This window comes from Psammomys obesus, unplaced genomic scaffold, assembly GCF_907164565.1.
Source record: "Psammomys obesus unplaced genomic scaffold, mPsaObe1.curated_primary_1811, whole genome shotgun sequence".
Classification (NCBI taxonomy): domain Eukaryota; kingdom Metazoa; phylum Chordata; class Mammalia; order Rodentia; family Muridae; genus Psammomys; species Psammomys obesus.
Window position 1 is genome coordinate 9,076,849 of NW_026592118.1, and position 24,016 is coordinate 9,100,864.

The 24,016-nt window shown below is 41.5% G+C and overlaps 1 protein-coding gene across 3 annotated transcripts in view; it reads right to left on the minus strand.

Annotated features, from left to right (window-relative positions):
• The window catches only part of Rnf32 (ring finger protein 32), a 33,717-nt gene extending 13,632 nt beyond the window's left edge, over positions 1 to 20,085 (minus strand). For 2 of the 3 annotated variants that reach the window (XR_008720763.1, XM_055612944.1), the window contains exons 1-7: positions 19,923 to 20,085; positions 18,116 to 18,203; positions 17,312 to 17,576; positions 13,409 to 13,551; positions 10,495 to 10,527; positions 9,899 to 10,023; positions 6,843 to 6,951 (exon numbers count right to left, since the gene is read on the minus strand). Coding sequence is in view for 2 of the 3 variants with exons in the window: in XM_055612944.1 (XP_055468919.1) it covers positions 6,843 to 6,951; positions 9,899 to 10,023; positions 10,495 to 10,527; positions 13,409 to 13,551; positions 17,312 to 17,576; positions 18,116 to 18,130 (690 nt within the window). In the remaining variant the exon portion in view is untranslated. The other variant, XM_055612945.1, reaches the window with a different exon arrangement.
• Between the last annotated feature and the right edge of the window lie 3,931 nt (positions 20,086 to 24,016).

Consider the following 24,016-nt stretch of genomic DNA (forward strand, 5'->3'; position numbering starts at 1 on the left):
GGATTATGGTATGAAGTAATGTTCTCTTGCCCTCTGCATGTGAATGAGCTAAAGTTCTCAGTTTAGATGATTTTATTTGCTGATACGTGTAGCTTTCTGTTGTTCACCAGTTGTCCATTACTTAATGGGGACACTAGCTACCAAATATGTTTTGTATTCAAAAGGCCTGCCTTTTAAAACATATGAGGGCTCTCCCTATCCTGCTAGATGAGGCACTAGGGTGACTTGTACAGTCTGAGATGTATAGGCAGCTTATGTTTGTTTGTTTGTTTGTTTGTTTGTTTCTGCTAAAAGTCACATTAAACCCATCTGGAGAAATAGACGTTTATAAATCCACCATAAAATTAATCACTTTATTTAAGACTTTAACTTTATTTGAAGTCCTTCTGTGGTTTGACTACATCAAGCTTAAGGTGTGAACACTATGAAGGGACAGTTTCCTGCATTTACGTCTGATTATTGTGGTCGTATAGCAGATAGTTACCACATATTGACTTTGAATTTGAACACCTAAGTGGTCTGGTTTGGGTAATTTTATGTGATTTTTATGCATTTTATCATTGTACAATAGCATTTGCAATATACACGTGCTATACTTTTCTCCTTACACTACTACTAGGCAGAGACCGGCCAGAGTGCTCTGGTGCTGAGTTATCTAAGATTACATTGTCATGGTTTGAGAGGGTTTTTGTTTTGTTTTAAAGACAGGGTCTTCAAGTTCAGTGTTTGTGGCAACTGGGGCCCACACCCCTGGGCAGGTCCTGGCACAGTCTCTTGTTGCCTTCCTGGGAATATGGGCTGTTGGACCTCTCTGAAAGCTGTGGTCCTATCTAGGTGGAGCCTCCCATACCTGCTGCTTACTGCTGGTCCTCAGCCCTCCCTGAGAGTGCGTGCAGGCTGGAGGGCTCCATCCAAAGTCACTGGTCACGTTAAATACACTGCTAACTTTCCTGTCTCTGCACTATGAAACAATACTGGGAGTTTCAGAAGTGCTCACTGTTGCACAAGTGTCTGCAGACACATGTTAAATAAACATTAAACTGGGCTTCTCAAAAATAAATAAATAATAAATAAATAAATAAATAAATAAATAAATAAATAAATGAATAAATAAATAAATAAATAAATAAAGACTGGGTCTTGTGTATCCCAGGCAGGACTCGAACTTCCAAGGATGTAGGTGAGGATATCCTTGAAAATTGAATCTTCTTGCCTACTTAAGTGCTAGGATTATAGGCATACACAGTCATACCTGTTTGACGTGGTGTTGAAAATTGAACTCAGCGCTGTCTGCATGCTAAACAAGCAGCCTAACAAATGAGTTGCATCCCTGGTCCCAATAAACAGCCTGTATTGTAACAAACTCCATCGTCAGGACTAGAAATGGCTGTTACATTTGGTTATCTTTTTAGTGAAATTAAAATGCTCATGTGAGTTTCTGTTATTTAACAGTTTAAATTTCTTCCCATTTTTGTGGAGACTAATTTCCACTACCTTTTGTTCTTTAATGCAGTGGACTGTATATATGAGCCTTTTACATTTCTATGTATGTGGAGGCCATCCTTCTCAGTGTTTTAACTGTGGTGATACTTGACCTTCTGGTGTTTACTTTTAAATTACTTTTCATATCAGATGATAGTTTCATTACCAGCTTTGTTCTTTCTCCTGTCTGTCTGTCTCTGACAGTCTCTTTATGGTCTCAAACTCATCCTTTAATTTCTGTTTCTTGGAGCTGGAACACAGGGGTGAAAGACTACCTTCTGGGGATCTGTATTTGGGTCTTCAGGCCTGGCTGGCATCAAGCACTGTATCTACTGAACAATCTCCCAGCCTCATTTGACCTTTTTATTTTTTTCTAAGGCAAGGTTCTGCTACATAGGCTTAGGCTGGCTTCTGAACTGAAGATCCTTTTATATTAGCTTCCAGTTGTAGGCTACCATTTCTGCTCTCATTTTTTAAAAAAATATGAATTGACTTTGAGCATTTCTATTTTAAGTGTCTTATAGCAATGCAATCCAAGAGTTTGTTACATAAAAGGTAAGTTTACTACAGTTGTATTTGATTTCTTATTATGCTTTAATCCCTTATCACCTTTTCTATGAATTATCCTCTTGTTGCTGCATTTCCCCTTTTCTAATTTCTGTGGGAATACTTGTTTATGTGTGTGAATTATGTAATGGTTAGAGGATGCCCTTGGGTGTCAGACCTGCTAGTCACTGGCTTTTACATTGGTTCTGGGAATTTGAATTCAAGCCTTCGCAGTTGTACAGCAAGCTCTTGTATCCATAGAACCATCTTCTCAGCCTAGCAGGAATATTTTAAAATTATCTTATTAAAATCAGAACAGTCACTGAAGAAATTTCCTCTTACTTTTAGTGAAATCAAAATCAATCCATGTGTGACCCAGTACTACCTGCTGACCTGGAGAATCTTGGAGACAGGATGCCGACAGCTTAGAAGTCCATCTTTAGATGAGCTTGCAAAATTGGTGGGATCTGTAAAGTGACTACCAGACAACCCTGAACTTTATTATAGTCCTATACTAAATGATATTTTAATGGATTACTTTTTAAGGTGCATGCAGACTGAATAATCCTCATAATTTTGTTTTTTTTGCCACAATGTAAAATGTAAAATTACATTGTGTATGTCAACTATATTTCCTATTTCTTTCTTCATCCAGCTGATGGTTCCTTACCTCGTCTGTCGGAAACAGTGGTGCAGCCAACATGGCCATGCAGCTATGTCTGTTCTCAGATTTAGGATACTTAGGTATGTACCCAAGAGTGGCACAGCTAGAGTGCATGATGGTTCAACTTCTATTTATTTATTTGAGGAACTTCCATGCTGACTTTCATAATGGGTACACCAGTAAATATTCCCAGCATCAACAGTAAGAGTTCCTCTTTTCCCAATTCTTACTAGCATGCTGTGGTTGTCTTCTTGATACTAGCTATTATGAACAGGGTGAGATGGATGGGACTATCAGTACAGTTTTGATTTGCAGTTCCCTAATTTTGGCTGAGAATGGTGGCTTTTAAAAATGTTTATTAGTCTTTGGAATTTATATTGGGAATCGTCTGTGCAGTTCATTTGGTCACTTTTTCTTTTTTTTTTTTTTTTTTTTTTTTGAGACAAGGCTTCTCCGTGTAGCCTAGGTTGTCCTGGAACTCATTCTGTAGAACAGGCTGGCCTTGACTTTACAGAGGTCCACCTGCCTCTGCCTGGGATTAAGGTGTGTGTCACCATGCCCAGCTGTTCTTCCTTTCTTACTATGATAAACTTTCTTACTTCAGGCACTTTGAACCAAAATAACCTCTGAAACTGGGAGCCAAAACAAATTTCTCTTTCATTTTCATTGGTGTTTTCCCATAGCATTCGGCAACTATGCTGGCTAGTTTTATGTCAAGTTGACAAAAGCTAGAGTCATTGGAGAGGAGGAAGCCTCAATTGAGAAAATGTTTCTATAAGATCAGAATGTAGGTAAACCTGTAGGGCATTTTCTTAACTAGTGATTGATATGGGAGATGCCAGCCCATTGTGGATGGTGCCATTTCTGGGCTGGTGGTCTTGGATTATATCAGAAGCAGATGGAGCAAGCCATGCGGAGCAAGGCAGTGAGCAACACCCCTCCTTGGCCTCTGCATCAGTTCCTGTCCTATGTTCTTGCCCTGACTTTCCTTTGATGATTAACAAACCATAGCCATATAAACCCTTTCCTCCCCATGCTTTGGTCACAGTGTTTCATTACAGCAAGAGTAACCATAACTAGCACAAACTGTAACACAATGGTCATGACCTTTTTAGTGTGTTATAGAATTCAGTTGGCCTAGCAGTTTATTAGGAATTGGTCTGCAATTTTTTTTTGTTGTATCCTTATTTTTTTTTAATGTTAAAAAATAAGAGCAATACTGGCTTCAAGCAGGGGTTTAGTAACACTTTTCTATTTTATTTGAGGATCATTGCTTTTAGTCCCCTACAGCACTGCCTTTGCTGCAGAGCCAAGATTCTGATAAGCTGCTTTCCTTTTCATTCTCCTGTAGGAGCTTTATAATTCCCCTCCCAGTGTCTTCACCATCATTTAGGAGCATATTTGCTTGATCTCTGTACATTTGGACAGTTTCTAAACTTTTTGATACTAGTTTTTTGTTTCATGCCACTGGGATCTGATGCATTATTTTGATTTCTTCGTATTTATTGACTCTTGCATTAAGACCTAAAATGTAATCTACTTTGGAGAAAGTTCCCATAGTCTCCTGAGAAGAATCTGTGTTCCACAGGTGTTGGATAGAATAATTCCTACATGTCAATTTGAGTTATGGTGCAGTTTAACAATCCAGTTTCTCTGTTGAGTTTTTGGTCTATAGTATCTGTTGGGTTAAAGTGAGGCTAACTATCTCTCCTATTACTGTATCTAGACCTTTCTGACCCTTAATATCCAGAAGCATATGATTTACAGAGCAGGGTGTACTAATGTCCAGGGTGTATATACTACAGTCACTGCACATTCTTGATGATGTTTTTCCCTTTATAAAGTTGTAATAACCTTATTTATCTCGTCTAATTTCAGATTGAAGTCTGTTTTTTATGAGTGTATGTGTTCAGGCGGGTATGGGCATGCAGGTTCGAGTATATGCCAGAGAGGGATGTATGGTATCTTCCATAATTGTTCTCTTGGTTTTTCTGTAGCAGTCTCTCTCTTACTAGGCTGGTTGGCCATTGGGCCCCCAGGATCCTCCCTTACCCACCTAGGATTACAGGTGTATGCTGCTTTTATCTGGGTGTTGAGCATCAGGTGTTTATGCTGGGGCAGCATTTTAACAGCTAACCTACCTCTCCAGCCCTTTCGGCTATCAGCACAGCTACTTGTGCTTGTTCCCAGCTTCTACTTAGTACACTTACTTCCATCTTTTCACTTTCAATCTGTTTTCTTCCTATGGATAATGAAGAGTTTGTTCTTGGTTGTTAGTCAAGAACCTCAGAGCACAGAGGATACAAGTGCCAATGTGCTGTTCTCCTCAGAGAAGTGGTGTTGATGGTATAATGGACTCATAAAGCCAGAGGGGCCCTTGAGGACCTGCAAGGATTCGTAAGCCTTCCCTGCAGGATGGAAGGTTGTGGTGAGCAGAGATATCTGCCTTCATTGCTTATCATTTCATGGCTTATCATTCTTATAAAAACTGAAAAATGTGTTTTCTTACATGGAGGGAATTATCTGGAGACTCTTAAAAGCTCTAAGAAAAATGACAGTGGGGCTAATTTGTAGCAACTGAAGCTACAACAAATGTTTTCAGTGTCTGAAAAACATTTTGAGATGGCCCTGGAGCAGAGCCATCAGGGCTGGGCCTTATGATGGAGCTTCCTTTGCTTGACACTACAGCCTCATGAACTTCCGTAACATCCTTAGGCTCTGAAAACAACTGCCAACATTGGGTCTTTCACATTTTCTCAGGTCATGTGAGTTAATCTGCTGTATCACAATATCACAGATCAATATTAGTGCAGTGAGGACCATCTGATTGTCATGACTGCTTTTTGTGATAGCAAAGTATAGCCTAGACTTTCCAAAATTATAACATGTACACATGAACATATATCCATATACAGAAGGTAAACAGTTATCAAATCTTGCTTAAAATTTTGCAAGAGCAAACAAGGTCACAGACACTCCATTTCTTCTCTGAGATAAATGAGTCTCTTATGGGACCAGGAAGTGAGAGGTTATGGTCCCTCAGTCTTGTGACTAAAGAAGGCAACATTAGAAAATTAGTTAGTAATTGAGTAACCATCTTTTTCTTGAAAGGCTGTCTGTTTTCATTCACATCCTAAATGGGAAGAACAAAGAGCTAAGCTAAACGTGCCAATGATACTTTTATAGGAAATGATGACAGCATAGTGTGACTATGAAAAGTTGATGCTTTTCTTTCTTGAGATAGGGTCTTGCTATGGTGTCCAGGCTGCCCTAACATTCCACACTCAAGCAATCTTTCTACCTCAGTTTCCTAAGTGTTGGGACTATAGACATGCACCACCATGCCAGTCTGAGGAGTTTATCTTAGTGAACTGAGGCTGGCATGTTGGAATCCCAGTGTTACCATAAATAAACACAGAATATTAACAAACCTAAAAATAATGAAAATTAAGTTGGAAAAGATATTGTTTGCAACAAATATAAAATTTCCAGTGCCTACTATGTGTGTGTGTGTGTTTTTTAAATAATTTCTTTAATTCCCAAGCCAGCAGTGACATCCATATCCCACATAAGGAAAAGCATCCCAAAGCACCTACTCATGGTAGCTAGACCTGCCATGCTAAAGCAGGCATAAGAAAGGTTCCCCATTCAGGGCTGGCTACTTCTAACACCTGCTAGTCCTTTTTGTACAATTGGAGACATAGTAAACTGTTCAATGGGTACTCCCACCCCAACCCCACCAAGTAACCATAAAAAATTGAGAGTGATGTTAAACAAGCACAGACAGGAGCTGTCTATTTCTCTAATGTGATGATCTCACAAGGCCCAGCCAGTGACTGGAAGATGTCAGTGCCATCTCCATTTTCACTGACTGCTACAGGTATAACTGGGGCCTTTTAGAGTTGTAAAACTCAAGTTTGTCTTATTTTACCAGAAGATGGTACCTGACTTAAACAAATAGCAACACAATGGTCAAACCAAAGCTGACTTGAATGTCAGAATTTCATGCAGTGAGCTTAGAGGCCACTGACTTGAGCAAACAGCTCTAACAACGAAGTATGCTGCAGTTGCATGACCTGCAGCTTTACTAGTCTGGAATGCTCACTCACACAGACCATGTGTGTATGGAGAGCTAGTGATACACACCCACCTTTTCCTCAAAGAACTTTCTTCTTAAATTGGCATCCGTAGGAGGGATTATTTTTCTCAGATTTTTGTACCACTTTCTAACGATGTATCCTCTCCAATAGGCTTGGATTCTAAAACATAGATACAGAAATAATGACCACCTAATAGCTTTCTTTTTAAAATTAAAACTATTTTATTATGAATACGAATGTCTTGCTTGCATGTATCTCTATACCACTTGTGTGCCTGGTGCCCATGGAGATCACAGAGGGCATCCAATTCCCTGGAAACAGAGTTACAGATAGTTATAAGCCACATCATGTATGTGCTGGGACTTGAACCTGGGTCTTCTAGAAGAACATTTGGTGCTCTTAACCACTGGGCTATCTCTCCATAATGGCCTCTCTGACTCTTTCTTGTTCTCCCTCGGCCCCTCTCTCTTCTTCCCCCCCCCCATTTCTCTCTGTCTCTAATAAACCTCTTTGTATCAGACCTTTGCACAGTATATAATTTATATATTATTATATTGGTGCTGAGACTTGGTGGGCTCTTCTGGCAGTGTCTGTCTGGGCATACTAGAATCCCTTCTGCCTGCCACTCTCACAACAGATTTTCTTTCTCTCCTGGTAACACAAACTGGGACTGCCTCTGTGCTCCACCGCTCACTCCACCTTGGCCCCACCCAGTGGAGTGGCACTGCCTCAGGCACCACCTCAGGTGCACAGAGGGTTTTTAAATGGAGAGGAGGACCTCCCCTATCAGTGGACTTGGAGAGGGGCATGCATGCAGAAAGGGGGGAGGGTGGGACCGGGAGGGGAGGAGGGAGGGCTTATGGGGGGTACAAAATGAATAAAGTGTAATTAATAAAAGTTAAAAATTGCACCACTGCTGCACAGCTGTGCCAGTTTTAGTCAATTCATTACTAGTTAAAACTACCAACTACTAGGCCTCTTATTTAGAGAGGCAAACAGGTTTGCCCTACCCACAGACTTCATGTTAAAATATAAATAGGTCTCAGATATAACTTTTACCCTTCCTTTAGCTAAAGGATGGTGACTGCTCACAACAATTTCACCCATTTCTCATGGTAAATAATTGGATAGATGGCCTAAAGATACAGAAGTTTAAGTTATGAGGACCTAAGAAAATGTCTGAGGCTCTAAAAAGATGTTTCAAGGTTGGTAAATGCAAGTTATAAATGTTGGAGGGTCTAAAAAGATGATTTAAGGTATCTAAAATAGAAAAAGATAAAAATGCTTTAGATTTCTTCCTTCTGCTATGTTACTGTTGTATTAAGACTGTTTAGAGCTTTGACATTAATCACTGGAATTTATTAATCTAACTGATAAAAACATCCCACTATACAATCTATATATGCATTGTGCCAAGCTCAAGATTTTAAATTTCCTTTGGTTTGTCTTTTAAGTATAAACTTAAAAGTTGTTCCTCATTATGTTAGATTTATATACATCCAGTCTTCTGAATAGAGGGAATGAGCCTCTCTTTCATGGTGTATAATCATACTAAAAATCAAGATCAAATGAACTTTTGCCCCCTTTACTTCATTCAGGAAGGATTCTGCCTTCCCTGAGCTCACCTCAAAGAATGTTCATGATTTTTTTTTAAAGATTTATTTATTTATTATGTATACAGTGTTCTGCCTGCAGGCCAGAAGAAGGAACCAAATCTCATTACAGATGGTTGTGAACCACCATGTGGGTGCTGGGAATTGAACTCAGGACCTCTGGAAGAAGAGTCAGTGCTCTTAACCTCTGAGCCATCTCTCCAGCCCGAATGTTCATGATTTTAACCCAATGTTATTTTCTAAGCTTTGGCTAGTCTATGACACAAAAATGTATGTCTGCCTTTTTCTACAGTATGTATCTCACCACAGATTACAATGATAATGCTAACATGTCAAAAATACTAACATGTCTGAAGTTTGTCTCCCTTTGTAAACTTAAAAAGGATTCTTGTAAGCTACAGGAAATCCATCTGAATTTACCTCTCTGGTCAAATGAACTCCAGTTGCCAGTGTCCTGCCAGGCCCAAGCATTTCCTACACCAACAATAGTGCCAAACAACTCCCTAGAGGTGCTCCAGTCTAACCTCACAGACTGCATCAGGCTAGACCTGCATTTTCTTACCTAGCCACAGATGATCTCACAGATCCTGAACTGCAAATAAGACAAACTGCTCTTGGGGCTTCACCAATATTCCAGCCTTCGCTCCCAAATCAATGTCCCAATGTCAGCCAGGAGCAGCCAAAGACCGGTTGATCTCTTTGACGCGTTATCCATTTCTTTTCAACAAAATGCTGGTATGCTAGGTCTCTGCCTGCTGCTGGGCATGGTCAGCAAACCTCACCTTCTCCCGTGCACTTTCCAGGGCAGAGGCTTCCCCTTCTCACCATGTAACCTGGACATTTTTATTCTCTTGCTTTTTTTCTCTCTTTCTCTACCCTTTTCTAAATTTGCTATTTTTTAAATTTAATTTTTACTTTTTATATTAATTACAATTTATTCACTTTGTATTCCAGCTGTAGCCCCCTTTCTCATTCCCTCTCAATCCCACCCTTTTCCCTCCCTCATCTCCTCCCATGCCCCTCTCCAAGTCCACTGATAGGGGAGGTCCTTCTCCCCTTCCATCTGACCTTAGCCTATCAGGTTTCATCAGAACTGGCTAAATTTGCAATTTTTAAGTAAACAAAAAGGGAGGACTGTTATGTTGGTGTGCAGGCAATTCAACTGGCCTTCCCTCAGGGGCCTTTGGGGTCCTGACAATGTCCTATGTCATCACCTGCATCAGGGGCAAGGGATGTAACCTGCCCGCTCCCCCTTCTTGTGCTCCCATGGACAGCCCCCCTCTAACTTTCTTTACTGGGACCTCCACCCATTCCCCCTTTCCTATGCTCTCCCACTGTCTCTCTCTGTCTCTAATAAACCTCTTTGTATCAGAAAAAAAGTATTTCAGTATTCCTCCTAGCCTGGGCTATTCTGGTCACCCTTTGGGTTAGTAATCACAGCCTGGGCTGCGAGCATCTGTCTTCCCTCTGCATGGCGCTGAGGCCCCTCTTACCTGGTGGCACACTTTACTCTGAACAGGCGGGCCCCATCATGTATCACTCTGGTTTGATACTGGTTCTTTCTACAGAGGGGACAGGTTTTTTTATTTGTGAACTTTTCAAAAGCCTGAAGGCATGCCTGAAGAAAAGGATTTCACTTAAAACTTTACAAGTAATTACTTATAAACAACACTTTTACTTCTAATGTAATTACAGTGTTCTTCTCATAATTGAGACTCAGTCTAATTTGGATCATGAAGTGCAGTTTCATCAGATGTTAACATCTTCCTCATGAAACCTGTTAAAAAGTGATTTTCCACAAGAACATACATGCAGAGACTTCAGAAACCTCTGAAAGTCAAGTGGTGTAAAGGCAAAATGTGTAAGACTGCCATACAAATGCCGGCAGGAAGGAAGCTATTGGCAGCTCTGATGGGCGGCAGTAACACAAAAACCTGTGGTGCTGTCACACAAACTCATGATTTTCACAACAGGATGAGCTGCAGTGTACCATAAAGCCACGTTTCTAACTACATGAGGCTCATGGATCAACACATGGCTCTTTAAATGGGTGAGGGAAGGAGGCCAGGCCTGGGGTGGGATTACTTACCTTGTGGAATACATGTGAGCAGGAAAGCAGCACCTGTCCACCAGGAGAGAGCAGGAGCCCTAGGTTAGTAATGCAGCCTCTAGAAGAGCAAGCTGCATACCTGCAGGTAACACTCACACAGCTGACCATGTCCTTACTTCCACAGCTTTAAGTTTAATATAGCATAAGCATATCACCTAAACAAAGCCAGTGACCCCAATACCACAAAGCACATCATGCCTGATATTGATAATAAGCTCAAGAAAGGAGTGCCAAGAGAGACATTGCTAGGTGGATGGGGTGGGACAGGGAGGAACCTGTCCGTGTGGTATGGACGTGGTAAGAGACAGCAGAGACATGATAAGCAAACATCTTTTATAGGACTTTGCTTAGCTAAATTACATGCTAAACTTAAGATCACAGCTTACTGTGACATAATTCTGAGAATCTTACATTTAAATAGCAAGACATTATGAAGACAAATTACATTTTCCTTTTGAAATGAAGAGCAGGTGTGTTCCTAAGAAAACTTTGCCCTTCTGACTTAAAATTTCCCAACCAACAGTAATGTTTTGGCATGGAAAAACAAAACGAAACAAAAACAACAACAACAACAAAAAAAAAAACGAAACAAGGTGGCTGGAGAGATGGCTCAGTGGTTAAGAGCACCGTCTGCTCTTCCAAAGGACCCGGGTTCAATTCCCAGCACCCACATGACAGCTCACAACTGTCTATAACTCCAGTTCCAAGGGATCTGACACCTTCATACTAATGCACATAAAATTAAATAAGTTATAAAAAAAAATCCGAAACAAAACCTAGCTTCCATCCAATAAGGAAGAAGGATTTTCGGCCATTGGCCACTGGCAGGTACAATGGGCTGTAGAGAAGGTGAGTGGGCAGAGGCATGTCCTCCCCTATTTTCAGTGACTGTCCTGTTGCTTTGCTCATTCTGCAACTTTAAGTGGGACTGTGAGAAGAAATTTTAAAATAGAGCTATCAACTCCTAAAACCTTTCCTTTAAAAGAATATTTATGTGTATGGGTATTTTGCTTGCATGTTTGTTGGTATACTGCATCCATATAATGCCCAAAAGGGCCAGAGAGGGCATCTTATCCCCTGAACTGCAGTTACAGGTGGTTGTAAGCACCACGTGGGTACTAGGAACTGATCCCTAGTCCCCTGGAAGAGGAGCCAGTGCTCTTAATTTCTTAGCCATGTCTTTAGCCTCCTAAAACCTTTTCTGGACCCTGCCAACTGAAAGCTTAAACTCAATAAACTAGTGTAGTAAAATCATCTGTGGACTCGTTATTAATTTTTAATATAATTTTCAAACTATTTTATCAACAGATATAGTTTTCTCTGAATAACATAATTATTTTATAATTCTAACATATAATGTACTTTGAAATGTCCATTTATATTCATTTCAGGCAAACAATTAATGGTGATGGTTACACAAGTGAAGGACTAAACTCCTTTTACATTTTGCCATAACTTCCGAGTTGGCATATTGTGAATCACTTGAGTTCTGTTCTCACTTTAGATTGCAGAGATATGAGATTACTTGAAAGTATCTTGAAGTTATTCTATGTTTGAATTTTTTTTTTTTTTTACTTTTGTGTTTGAGTATTTTGCCTGCATGTATGTTATGTACCATTTGCATGCCTAGTGAGCATGGAGGTCTGAAGAGGGCATAGGATCGCCTCCTCAAACTAGAGTCGTAAGCCACCATGTGTAAGTACTCTTAACCACTGAGTGATCTCCCTTTCTCAGGAAAACGGTTTTTAACTAATCTAATGTGGGAATACTAAACGCAAAATTAACACAACCATTCTAGCAACCTTTTTTTTTTCTTTTCTTCTTTTTTTGAGGTTTCTCTGTGTAGCCCTGGCTGTCCTGGAACTCACTCTATAGAGCAGGCTGGCCTTGAACTCACAGAGATCTGCCTACTTCTGCCTGCTAAGTGCTGGGATTAAAGGCATGTGCCACCATTGCTAACGCTAGTATCTTTAAGCAAACATAATGACAAAGTTTACTGAAATGTTATATAAACACTGAGATAGCTAAGTTTTCATTCTTCTTACAACTAGGTTAAATGAATGTACATTATAATGGATGAGGTTGCTGAGGATGGAAGATTCCCTGAAGCTTTAATGATCCTTCTACACTCCAGTACTAAAAATTACAAACTCTCCTACATAGGACAGTTCTGTGGTTCAAGGGCTGACTGAAATCTTTCCAATATCCACCTCCTACATAAGATTTGGTCCTACTGAAGAACAAGAATGAAAGTGTACTTCAAGCATCTTCATAATTCACATTACTGAAGAGCAAAAGTGTAATGACCATGAGCTTCCTTGCCGATAATGAAGCATCTTCAAGTCTGAGAGGTCAGGATAGCCCATGAAGCTTGGATCCTCCACTGGGACCCAAACCTGGCTGTATCTTCTCAGCTACTGTCTCAGTACACACCATGGAGAAGCTAAGGATATACGCTCTGCAAAAGCCTTTGGGGAAAACCATCAATTTCTCCCAAATTTTGAAAGCATGAATAACCTTGGCTCCCTGGAACTGACAGTTTTAGTCAGGCACAGCAATAGTACTGTGCAGTAGGTTATAAGCTTTCTACAAACTAGGATGACCACCCGTCTTATTTTAATAGGTGTGTGAACAAAGATTTTATTTTACACTAGGATTCTCCCACAAATTCTTTGAAGATATTCAAATATCCTTTCATGCAAATGGCATACTTGAACTTGTGTCGCACCAGTAAGTGGACACTGTCAAGTGATGGTGTCCAGACAGACAGGCAGACACACACACTTTAGTGGATGGCGGAGAAAATTTAAGTATTTGAAAGTCGCAGGGAGGGTGGAACTGGGTGACTCACTGGCTAGCACTAGGGAAGTAGTGCCTCGCTGATATTATGTACCTGGGGACGGAGCTCAAACTCTTCTTTACATATTGGGCACGGCTGCGTGGAGTCCCCTTGCAGGAGGGATCTCTGCTTCACTTTCTCCCATTCATCAGATGACAGTGGCAATGGGGGAGGTGCCAAGAGGCCTAGTTTCTGGGCTATGGGAGAGACAAGAAACAATGTAAGCTCAGGTATTTTATCATATGAAGTCACTTTTAAGGAGACAATCTGCATGCAGATATTCTATAGAGGCTTAATTATGGCTTAATTTTTCATAACAACTGTAAGGTGCTTTTCTATGAAAGGATGAAGGCAGTGATGACACCTGAGGTCCTCAGTAATGATTTATGTTTTTATTATACAGACTTTGTCATCATTCTGAATACTAAGAGATTTTCAAGCAAGCAGGATTGACATTTAATTGTTACATAAGTTGAAGAATGTCATTTTTTTTGCCACTTTCCTTCTTGTTTCTCACCTAATTTGTCAGCTTGCAGCACTGTCTTCTTCCACTTGCCTTGCTCCCCTACCAATGACCCTTACAACGTGTACATCAATCACGTGATTCACAAGGATACATTCCTTAATTAAGTTTATGAGTACCCATCACATGAGCTTATATCACATAGGGAGACTTACTTTAAAAGAGTGTCTGCAACATTTCTGGGCATAGGGCTGCTAGAACTGTAAGTGTAAACCACTATCTGCAAACTGCTAACCAGAGAGAAAAATACATCAAAACAAGTCAATCTAGCACAAGATCTTCAATGATACACAATAAATGTTACAGGAATGGGAAGCTATAACAGGGATCATCAGAAAGCACTCTTGGTTATAGAAACATCCATGGTAGAAGTATGAATGTATTCATAAAAGGCTAGAAGATAAAGGTAAATCTCACAGGTAATATTTTTTTTTAGGTAAATAAACTTTTGTCCCTATCTTCCCAGAAAAAGTAACAGAACAGATGCCCAACCCATGGGATGCAATAATTTGGGACATAGAGAAAATAAAAAAAGACAACAAGGAAGCATAGGACTAAGAGCTGAGTAGCTACAAGAGCACTTATGCCAACATAGGACGTAAACAGTCATTCTCAGTGATGTGTATATCTGCATGCAGTTTCCGGGAAACAAAGTTTGTAAGCAGATGTTTTACTTAAGATGCTAGGAAAATAAAACACAACAAAGTGAAACAAACAAAAAAGAGATAACAAGGATAACAGTAAAAATTCCAAGAAAACAGGAGCCAAAATGAAAATAGAACCAAGAGTAGGTATGAATCCAAAATGTATTCTTCTCAAGAGACATTTCTAATGATATTGGTTTAGAAAAATAAAATGAAAAAATACAGAATAAGAAAAGGAAGTAATCATAAATGCATGTCCAAAGACAAGGGGATGGCTCAGGCAGTAAATTGCTACTCACATAAGTGTAGTGGGGTCTATTACCAGCATCCATGTAAAAGACTGGTGTGGTAGCACCTATTATCCTAGCGCTGGCAAGGCGAAGACAGGAGATCCTTAGAGCTTACTGGCCAGCCAGTCTGGGTGCACTGGTAAATTCTAGTGTAGTGACAGACCCTGTCTCAAAAAGCAAGGTAGAGAGTGACTGAAGAAGATGCTAATACCAGCCTCTGGCCTCCACATGCATGTGACTACCCATGTGAAGACATACACAAATGAGCAAAAATTAATGTTAAGAACACTGTATTCCAAACTCATCTCATAATACAGGTGAGCTTAACTCACTTCACTAGATTTACTTCTGATAAAACATAGCAACACTAAAACCATCAGGAGAAGAAACAAAAAGCTGAGCCGAGCCCAGAGCCATCAGAGTCAGGCCCTCTCCTGTTTTGGTTTAGTGCCTACCACACTGGGCAATGAGTTCAGCCTTTGTTTATTCTTAGACTAATGATGGGCCTATGACTTACTGTAGGTGAGGTGACTCCTACTGTCAAAGGCCAGACTCTGCATTACAGAAGCCTGTATCTGCAATAAGCACACCGACCCCCGGCCCAGAGCATCAGAGCTGAGAATAGGCTTTCTTGGCGAACACCAGTGACAAGGCTTTTCTCAAGGTGCTTATCACTCTTGCCTATCTGTTCTTGTCACTCTTGGCTGTCTATTCTGCACTTGTAAACAAATGTGGAAACTTTCTGCTCCTCACCCCAGCAGCTAAAGGAACAAGAGGAGTGCAAACCACGTAACTGTCCAATGAACTGTCTGTTCTATGCTGTGCAGGCCTCCTACTACCGCCTGTCTCTGTCACCTACACTACAACTCAACAGCCCTAAAGCCTATTCTCCATGCCTGATAACTTAGAAAATCTCTCATTTCTAGCTTTCTAGTATACAATGATTTCACACTTACAAAGATTTTAAGAATGGTATAAAGATGTAAACCAGGGAATAAATGCTGAGCATGAATTATTGACTGCAGTCACAATCCTTTATCTATGGTTATATTTTCTGAGGTTTCAATGATTCACAATCAACTACCATCTGAAAATATCCAATGGGAAATTCCAAAAATAATTCATAAGTCTTTTGTTTGTTTGTGTTTTTTTTTTTTTTTTTTTTTTTTTTTTTTTTTTTTTGGTCAATGTAAGCAGGCCAATGAAATCGCACACTATCCTGTGCTCCATTCCTGTCTAGTGTATTCAGGCTGTTTATGTGATGTGCCCTTTGTCCCTCTGTAGTTGTCTTGGTGACCTGCTAGACTGTGGCAGTACTACAGCCTTAGAGTTTGTTGTCACTCCAGAGCAGCACATCAGAGCTGCTCGTCACTCGGATGTGCCCAAGAGAGGAAGTAAAAGGGCTTTCTTCAATTGAGAAAGGATTGATTTCACAGAAAACAACTGCATGCTGAGTTTGGCAAGGTAAGACCAAATCTTCTATCTGCCAAACTATAAATATTAAAAAACAGATTTACAAGAATTTAACAATTAGACTTCTACAATAGTCATGTAGGGCTGTTGTGCGAGTAGCCGCAGGAAGACTGAGTTTAACACAGCTTAAACCAGTGAGACTTTCTCTCAAAGAAAAAAAAGTTATACTTACAGAGCATAGCAGGAATCCACAAATAACTGAGTGTTTTACTAGAAAGCACCAAGCCTGTGAAAATTTTGGCAAGGAGTTCCTTGAAATGAGGAATGTCAAGACAGTTGAAGTGAGGGATCAGTACACAGATTCAAGGAAAAGTTTGAGCTGACGAGTATACGTATCACTGCTGGGGCTATGCACAAATGGAAACACTGCTGCCTCAACTGGAGGTGGGGAAGCTTATTAAGGAAGAGGGACACCAACCAAAGTGAGTCTTCATTTTATTTTAACCAGGGTCTTCTAGAAGATGCCAGGTGAAAAGTACATTCACATGACACAAAGGCGCAGACACATGCCTGTAATCCAAACACTCAGGAGGTTGAGGCAGGGAGATTGAGAGTAGAAGGACATCTTGGGCTATACAAGGAAACTCCCAAAGCCAACAAAAATATGCAAAGGAAGGCAGCAGGGCTTACTATACAAAACACAATCCAACTCTGGCATTATGTGGAGTGCGACAGTGCACATGATAAAGCCAGTTTACACTCACAAAAGCAAGTCACCTGCCCCTGTTGCTGCAACTTAATCAAAGAGTATTTCTGGTAGCCATCTTGTTTATGGGACAGTTCCACCAATACTTCATCTCAGAAGTGAAAAAAACAAAAACAAAAAACAAAAACCTTGGCAGATGAAGAGTTGGCATTAAAGCCTTATTAACAACACACTTGGCTGCCAGTACCTGCCAACAAAATGAAAATGTCAAGGTTGTATTTTTACACTATTGCTTTAGCACTGTAAAGAGGGTATCATTCAGCTTGATAACACTGAGTTAATTAGCACTAAGCTAAAGGATCAGAGGCCAGGTTAACTTACCTAAACTTAATGATGGTGGTGTGGGGTCTAGAACATATTCCCTTTCTGGATCTTCCACTTTGGGGCTCTCTGTAGTTTTTCTAAGCCCAGTATCTATTATGGCCTTTGCATTTCTTTTCAGAGATTTTGACTTGTTCTCATTCTTTTGCACTTTTGTCTTCCAAGGATCTGCTACTGAGAGATGTCCAAGTTGAAGATCATGTAAAATGTGGTCCTGTAAGGCAACTGCAGTGACTGCTAAGTTACCTTTTTTAGATGAATGATCCTAAAAAGGGGGTGGGGAGAATCTTATTTACCAGACGGTATCATTTAGAAGAAAACTGAGGCTTGGTGCTCCACTGATGTTAGATTTCCAAATCAATGGGAAGGAATACCAGAGCAATACCTAAGTCAGAGACCCCGGCCTAATACCTATGTTAGAAATACAGGGAAGTCTTTTCACTTAATTATTGGAGCCTTAACCATAAACCAATAAATTCACACCTTTGTGCGTGTAAATGAGCCTCTGCTGTTTGGCTACAAGCAAATCGGACTCCAGGCAAACTCTAAAAGGAAGCTTGCTCTTAAGCACAAGCTCCTTGGTGAAAACTTATACCATCCCCTGCAGACCCAGGTTCTTGAGCCAGGAGAGGCCTGCAGGCAGCACGTAGAGATTTACTCTCTGTTATCCATACCACACACACCTCTCACTCCCAGCTTCTCATGGACACAAGGTTTGTAAACTATTTTTATACCTGAAAAAGGTCCAGTTAGACTACATCCCATGAGTGAAACCATGGATGGGATTTGAGGAGGATGGAATACCTTATTTTTCAACATGCTCTATCAGGAAACACAGTGGTGTGGCTTCAGCAAACTCTAGCACCACATTACAAAAACTTCTCTTCTTCTTCTGTGGACAGAAAGCGAGAGTAAACATGCAGGTTTACTAGGGCTATGAAGATATGACAACAGGAATGCCAGCTACAGGGTAGCCTGAGCTATACCTTCCATCCATACAGCTTACCACAGTGCTGAAAAGAATGTGAATATACAGAAAAGTCTAGCAGTGAAAACAGTCTTAGGACAGTCTTGGACCAAAATCAGACACTAAGTAAATGAACAACCCTTAAAAACATTTAAACCAATTCTTGAAGAAAGAAATGCCTATGTTAGATAACAGGAACAAGAGTAAAGATGCCCAGGAAACTAGCATGGTCTGTTTGTTTTTCAGGGAGGAAGGGAACAATGAAAAAGTGGGTGTAAGCAGCCTGGGGGGCTACCTTTAGACAGAACATGGGGGCGAGATACACTGAGTCTCAATTGCTTTCTACATTTTGGGGCAAGCTACTTAAACATCTCCAGCTCATATATAAAACACACAAAAATTATGACATTGCAGCATTATTACACAAAAGAAGAAAACATCCAGAGAGCTTGCAAGGAACTGTTCTGCACAAGAGACCCATAAATGGTTACTGTTGCTCCAAGTCCCATAAAAGCTAGGGGAAGTATTTGGTATTGACCCTTTTAGTTTTAGGACCACGCGTTATTTTTATCAAGGCAAGAGTCTACACTATTCTACAGTGGAAACACAGCACCTCATAAAAATCAACCCAGGAATAGTATTGAGGGACTAACTTTCAGAGAAGTACTGCCAGAGCAGCTGTCACACACATGCAGAGCAACGAAACGATTTAAAAGATTTGGAAACTAACGTGTGAGACACCCGATTTAGGAATAAAAAAAGACCAGTTCAGATCCTGCAGAAGCCTAAGGCAGTTTTCAGTGTGCCCACCTCCTCGCTCCTTCTCAGTCCTGGCATGAAGACCTATGGAAGAAGTTTGTACTCCATGTTCCTTACCATGGCACAGACCAGGGAAAGGTATGTAAAATACTGAAAGATCACTACCATTATTTTCCAAGTTCAAAATGCTGATAACCTAACAAAGATCAAGTATACATCATACCAAAATTTGTTTAATTTTTCAACAAGATTCATACCATCGCTAACCACAGGCAGCTATTTAGGCTGCAAGTTCGTCTGGTCTTTATTGTACTATTGTTACTAATATCATGCTAAGAGCGTTTAAAAAATGCCTCATCAAAGTTCCACGGTATCAGCAAATTGTATAATTTAAAAATACAGAAGCGTGCCAGCTCCAGTCCAACTGTATGAGAAAGAGGTGACCCGTTTGTCTGGCGACAGAAGAGAGGTGAACAACCTCTGCCGTCACTAACAGCCACAACAGAAAACTTCCCATCTGTAAATCTCAGCTTGCACAGGGTTAGGAGGTTGTGCCGGGTGGGAAAACACAGCACGTCGTGAGAAGGCTTTTTAGTTGCCAACTGCTCTCAGTGGTCAATACACACATCAATAAAAATGCACACGAAACACGATGGCTACTCTCGCAAAGCCGAGTAGTTTCGCCGTTGGACGGCCAGCCCAAGAGGTCACTCATCACATCAAACGCCGTGGGCAGCGCAGGCAGGACCCGCGGGCCGCCCACAGCGACCCCGACTTCCCGCCCCAACACTACCCAGCGTTTGGGCCTCGCTGCCTCCCTCAGCACCAAAGCTTCTGTACGCCTCGGCCGGCACAGCCTGACAAACGCACACCGGCCCTTCCCACCTCCCGACTCCACGGGCTCAGACTTGCTCCTCGTTGCCACAGCAACCAGCCGGCTCCGCGCTTCGAGGGCGCATGCGCACCGGCTCCGCCCGGCCTTCAGTGCGCATGCTCATCGGTTTCCCCGGGTCCAACAGACCCGGTCTTTGCCTCACCGGCAGCGAGCGGCTTGATATACCGACGCTTTGCGTCACGGCTCCGCCCCTCGCGTGTCGTCAGCGTCCGGACGCTGGTGGCGTCACGTGGTCGCGAGGCACGCGCGGCCGCCGTGTGCAGCGAAGCGAGCGCGGCTCCTCCCACCTCTTCCCGGGCTGTTTCGTGCTTGCCGGCTGCGCTCCGGTACAGCTGCGCCGTGCGCCCCGAGGGTGCGCTGACCCGTGCGGCTTTTCGTAGAGGGTTATCAGTCGCCCTCCGTAGGGAGGATGGTTGGCGGTCTCTCGATTGTTTCGCGAGCGCTGTGGCGTCGCCACCCGGCTTCCTAGTGTTCCTCTCACGATGGCTGCGTTGTCCAGCCTTGGCTCCCGGTAATCGCCCCAATAATCCCGGCCTGTTGGGTGTAGCCGGATGCTGGCCTTTTCACGTTCGCCCGCTTTAGTGGCTTCCTCCTAGGGTCTTATGGCTGTTCTGGAGGCTAAGGTGAGAGGGTGGAGAGAGCTATCCTGCGGTTACTGACATTCCGGGATCCCAGTCCACAGCACTCGGTGCCATCTCCTCTTACCCCTTTAAATCTGCACCCCGACGCTTTCCTCTGAACCAGACTTGAACCCCTGGGGTCCTTTAAAGGTTTTTCACTTCTTGGTGGCAAGCAGAAATCTGTATGGATTTTTCTCCTGCCTCGAATGACAGTGACTTTGTTGTGCATTAATTGGAATACCGTTCACTTGAAAGTGCAGAGAAAACACAAGAATGCAAGCAAGGTCCTCCACTAAGTAAAGTCTACGGAAGTCACTGAGCCGGAAAATTGCTCTCTGTCACCAAAGCCCCAAAAGTTGAACTAAATCTGGTATACACGATAAATCTCTGAAACAATATAACTTTAAACTACTTGAAAGTTAGAGGTTTTTTTTTTCCTTGGCAATGAACTTTCTGAATTGGCTCTTAGTATTTGAAGTTTGTAGAAGCAGACTAAAAGCAGCTCAACTGTTTTAAAAGTCAAATTCACAGTGAGTTAGTTTGAAATTGTGAATTTTCATATGGTGGTGGTTCAGGTGTTTTCAAGAAATAGTATAATCTTAGCTTATGTTTCAGTGAGTGATGGATTTAGAAGAGCAAAAAGCCCAACTTCCCAGTCTTTGTTGAAGCCTAAAAGAGAGTGAAGCTTTTGGATACAGGTAGCTATGCCAGAGTTTAAACTTACACTTACTTTCAAGATGTCTGGTTTTGGCAAGTTGCTTTATTATCCTAAACTATGGGTCTCCTTGTTTACAAAGAGGGCCTTGCTTCATCCTGTCATTGGACAGCTGTCAATTACCCCCAACAGTAGCCCTGGACATTATTCTGTGAGTGAACATGTCGATCAAAACTAGCTGGAAACACTGGTACCTCAGCGTTGCTGACATCATCAGCGGGGTCACCTGGCCTAGCTAGCTGGGCCAGTTATAGGAACTCAAGTGGGTTTTTTTGGGGGAGGACTTGGAAAATTCCTTTAATTCTTCCTACTGAATGTGGGAACAAGAAAAGACACGAAACTGCAGCTGCATCTGTTCCATTAGCATCATGGGGTAAGAGCCTGAAGGTGTGGGGCAACCAGGTGAACCTTAGAAGGAGGATTATACAGGAAATGGCAGAATTGGGATTTGGACACAGTCCAAGATGGGTGATGTAGTTTGAGCCCCGGAGCTAGCCTGTCTCTTGGTCTTTTCACCTGCTTCATCTCTGGTCTGGTTTTCTGTTACTTGGAGCAGGAAGAACTTCAATGAAAATGGGGTTCTTTTTACCACCTTAGGGCTGTGATGAAGTTAAAACTTGATATTGTTTGAATTGCTTTGGACAGTGCCTACTAATAATCATTCTGTCTTGAGGTATTCCTCTCCAACTTTATAAAGTTCTAAAAAAAAAAAAAATCCCATTTTAAAATTCCCCACCTTCTTCAAATGATTAATTCATCATCTTTTGCTATCCAGAATAGTTGGCCATTCTTTATTTAATCATAAAGATTTTTCTTTAGTCTTTTCCCTTAAAAATTTAACCTTTAATTACTACTTTGCTATAGGTTTTCTCCTCTGTTCCCCTTTGTAGGGGTCCCTTGCGTTGGCCAGTGTGATTCAGGCCTCAGGACCTAGGACGTAGCTCCTTCTCTGGACAGGTTTTGAAAGTCAGGTCTTCTGGTGGCAGCTTCTTTAACTTTTAATTTGTTAAGAAAACAAAACACTGTTTTTAGACAGGGTCTCACTATGTATCTCTGGGTGGCCTGTAACTGGTCCTGTAGCCTAGGCTGGCCTAATATGGACAGCAGTCCTCCTGTCTCCTTCCTGAGTGCAAGGAATTAAGGTGTCTGCTATCATGCCCAATATTTTACATCAATTTTAAAGAGAAATTCCTTGAGGTAAATCCACAGAGAACAACACTGATCCTCATAGAGTGAATAGCTCAGTGGTGTTTGATGTGTCCACAGTGTTGTATAACCACCTTTCCTTAGTTCCGAAACATTCCTGGACTGTGCAGGCAGACAGATGCCACACCCCTGCAACAGTGCCTTCCCCAGCCCAGCCCCTAGCAGCCGCCAATTTGTATTTTGTGTCCATAGACTTAGCTTTACCTATACAACAGGCAACCTTTGGTGTCTGCCTTCTTTTATGTGGCATTTCTGAGGTTCCTCATGCACCAGTGCATTTTTCCTTGGACTGAATGCTGCTATACATTTATATCACATTTGATTATATGATTGTTTGTTGACAGATGGGCACTGCTTTTGTGTATGTGAAATGACTAGTCAGTATATACGACTACCAGACTGCTTTTCACAGCAGCTGCTCCACATTTTGTTCTCACAAGCAAGGTCTGAGGCTTCAGTGCTTCCACATTGTTCCTAACACTTGTTGTTTTCTACTTTTGTCTTGACATTGAAACGGGCTTTCAGTATTACCCTCGGCTTACATTGAACTCATGATCTTTCTGCCTCAGCCTCCTGTGTGGAGGAATTCAGATGTGAGCTACTATCCTGTCTTCCCCTTTAAAAATCCTGTTAGTTAGGAGATTGTATTATGTTTTTTGGATCTTCCTAGTTACTGGTGATATGGTGGGTCTTCATGTACTAGCCCTTTAGTGGGAAGTGTCCTACTGACAGATCTTTGACCCACAGATTCTGGTTGGGCATGCTTCTTCTGATGGGCCATCCAAGGTAATTCTCATTTCTGCTATAGTGTTTTCAACTTATATTACACTTTGATTCTGTCTTGTTTCCTTCTCTATGCTCATATTTCTCATCTGCCCTTGCATACATGTTTCACCAGAGCAGGGCAGGTTACTTTATAAAGAAAAAAAAAGATTGTTCAGCTTGATGTTCAACTTTTATAGACATGATGCTAGCTTGACTCTGGAGAGAGCATCATACTGGATGCTGTGCAATGGTTTCTGAGGCATGAGGAGTTTCTGAGGGATGAGGAGTCTGTGTGGCTGGATCAGAAGCCTTAGTGCATCAGAGCCTATTTCAGGATTTTTATAACAAAATAACTAACTAGGCTTTTTTACTTTGACCATAATTCTAACTTGACCTTCACTCTTCCCAAGAAGATGCTCCAGTGTCCTGAGTACCTCCCACTATGTCATCGCTGCCACAATGAAGACCAAGCCTTAACATAACCACCGAAGAACAGACAACATCCTAACCATAATAGTCATTATCTCATTACTCACAGTATAAATACCCTCTTTGTTAACTTCAGACTCTATTGCTGCCTTCTGGCTTCAGAAAGTGCATTTCTTGCCTCTCTGAATGCATTGTCTTTTCCTGTTGAAAACTGGACATGTGCATTGAGTGATATGACTGAGAGCCAGTAGGTTAGTAGTATGAGATCTGAGGCTTTTTAGGTTAGGGTTGTTAACTGTTGGAGCAGGAAGGAAAGCAAGGCTTTCAGTATCCTCTATTCTTGTTTTAG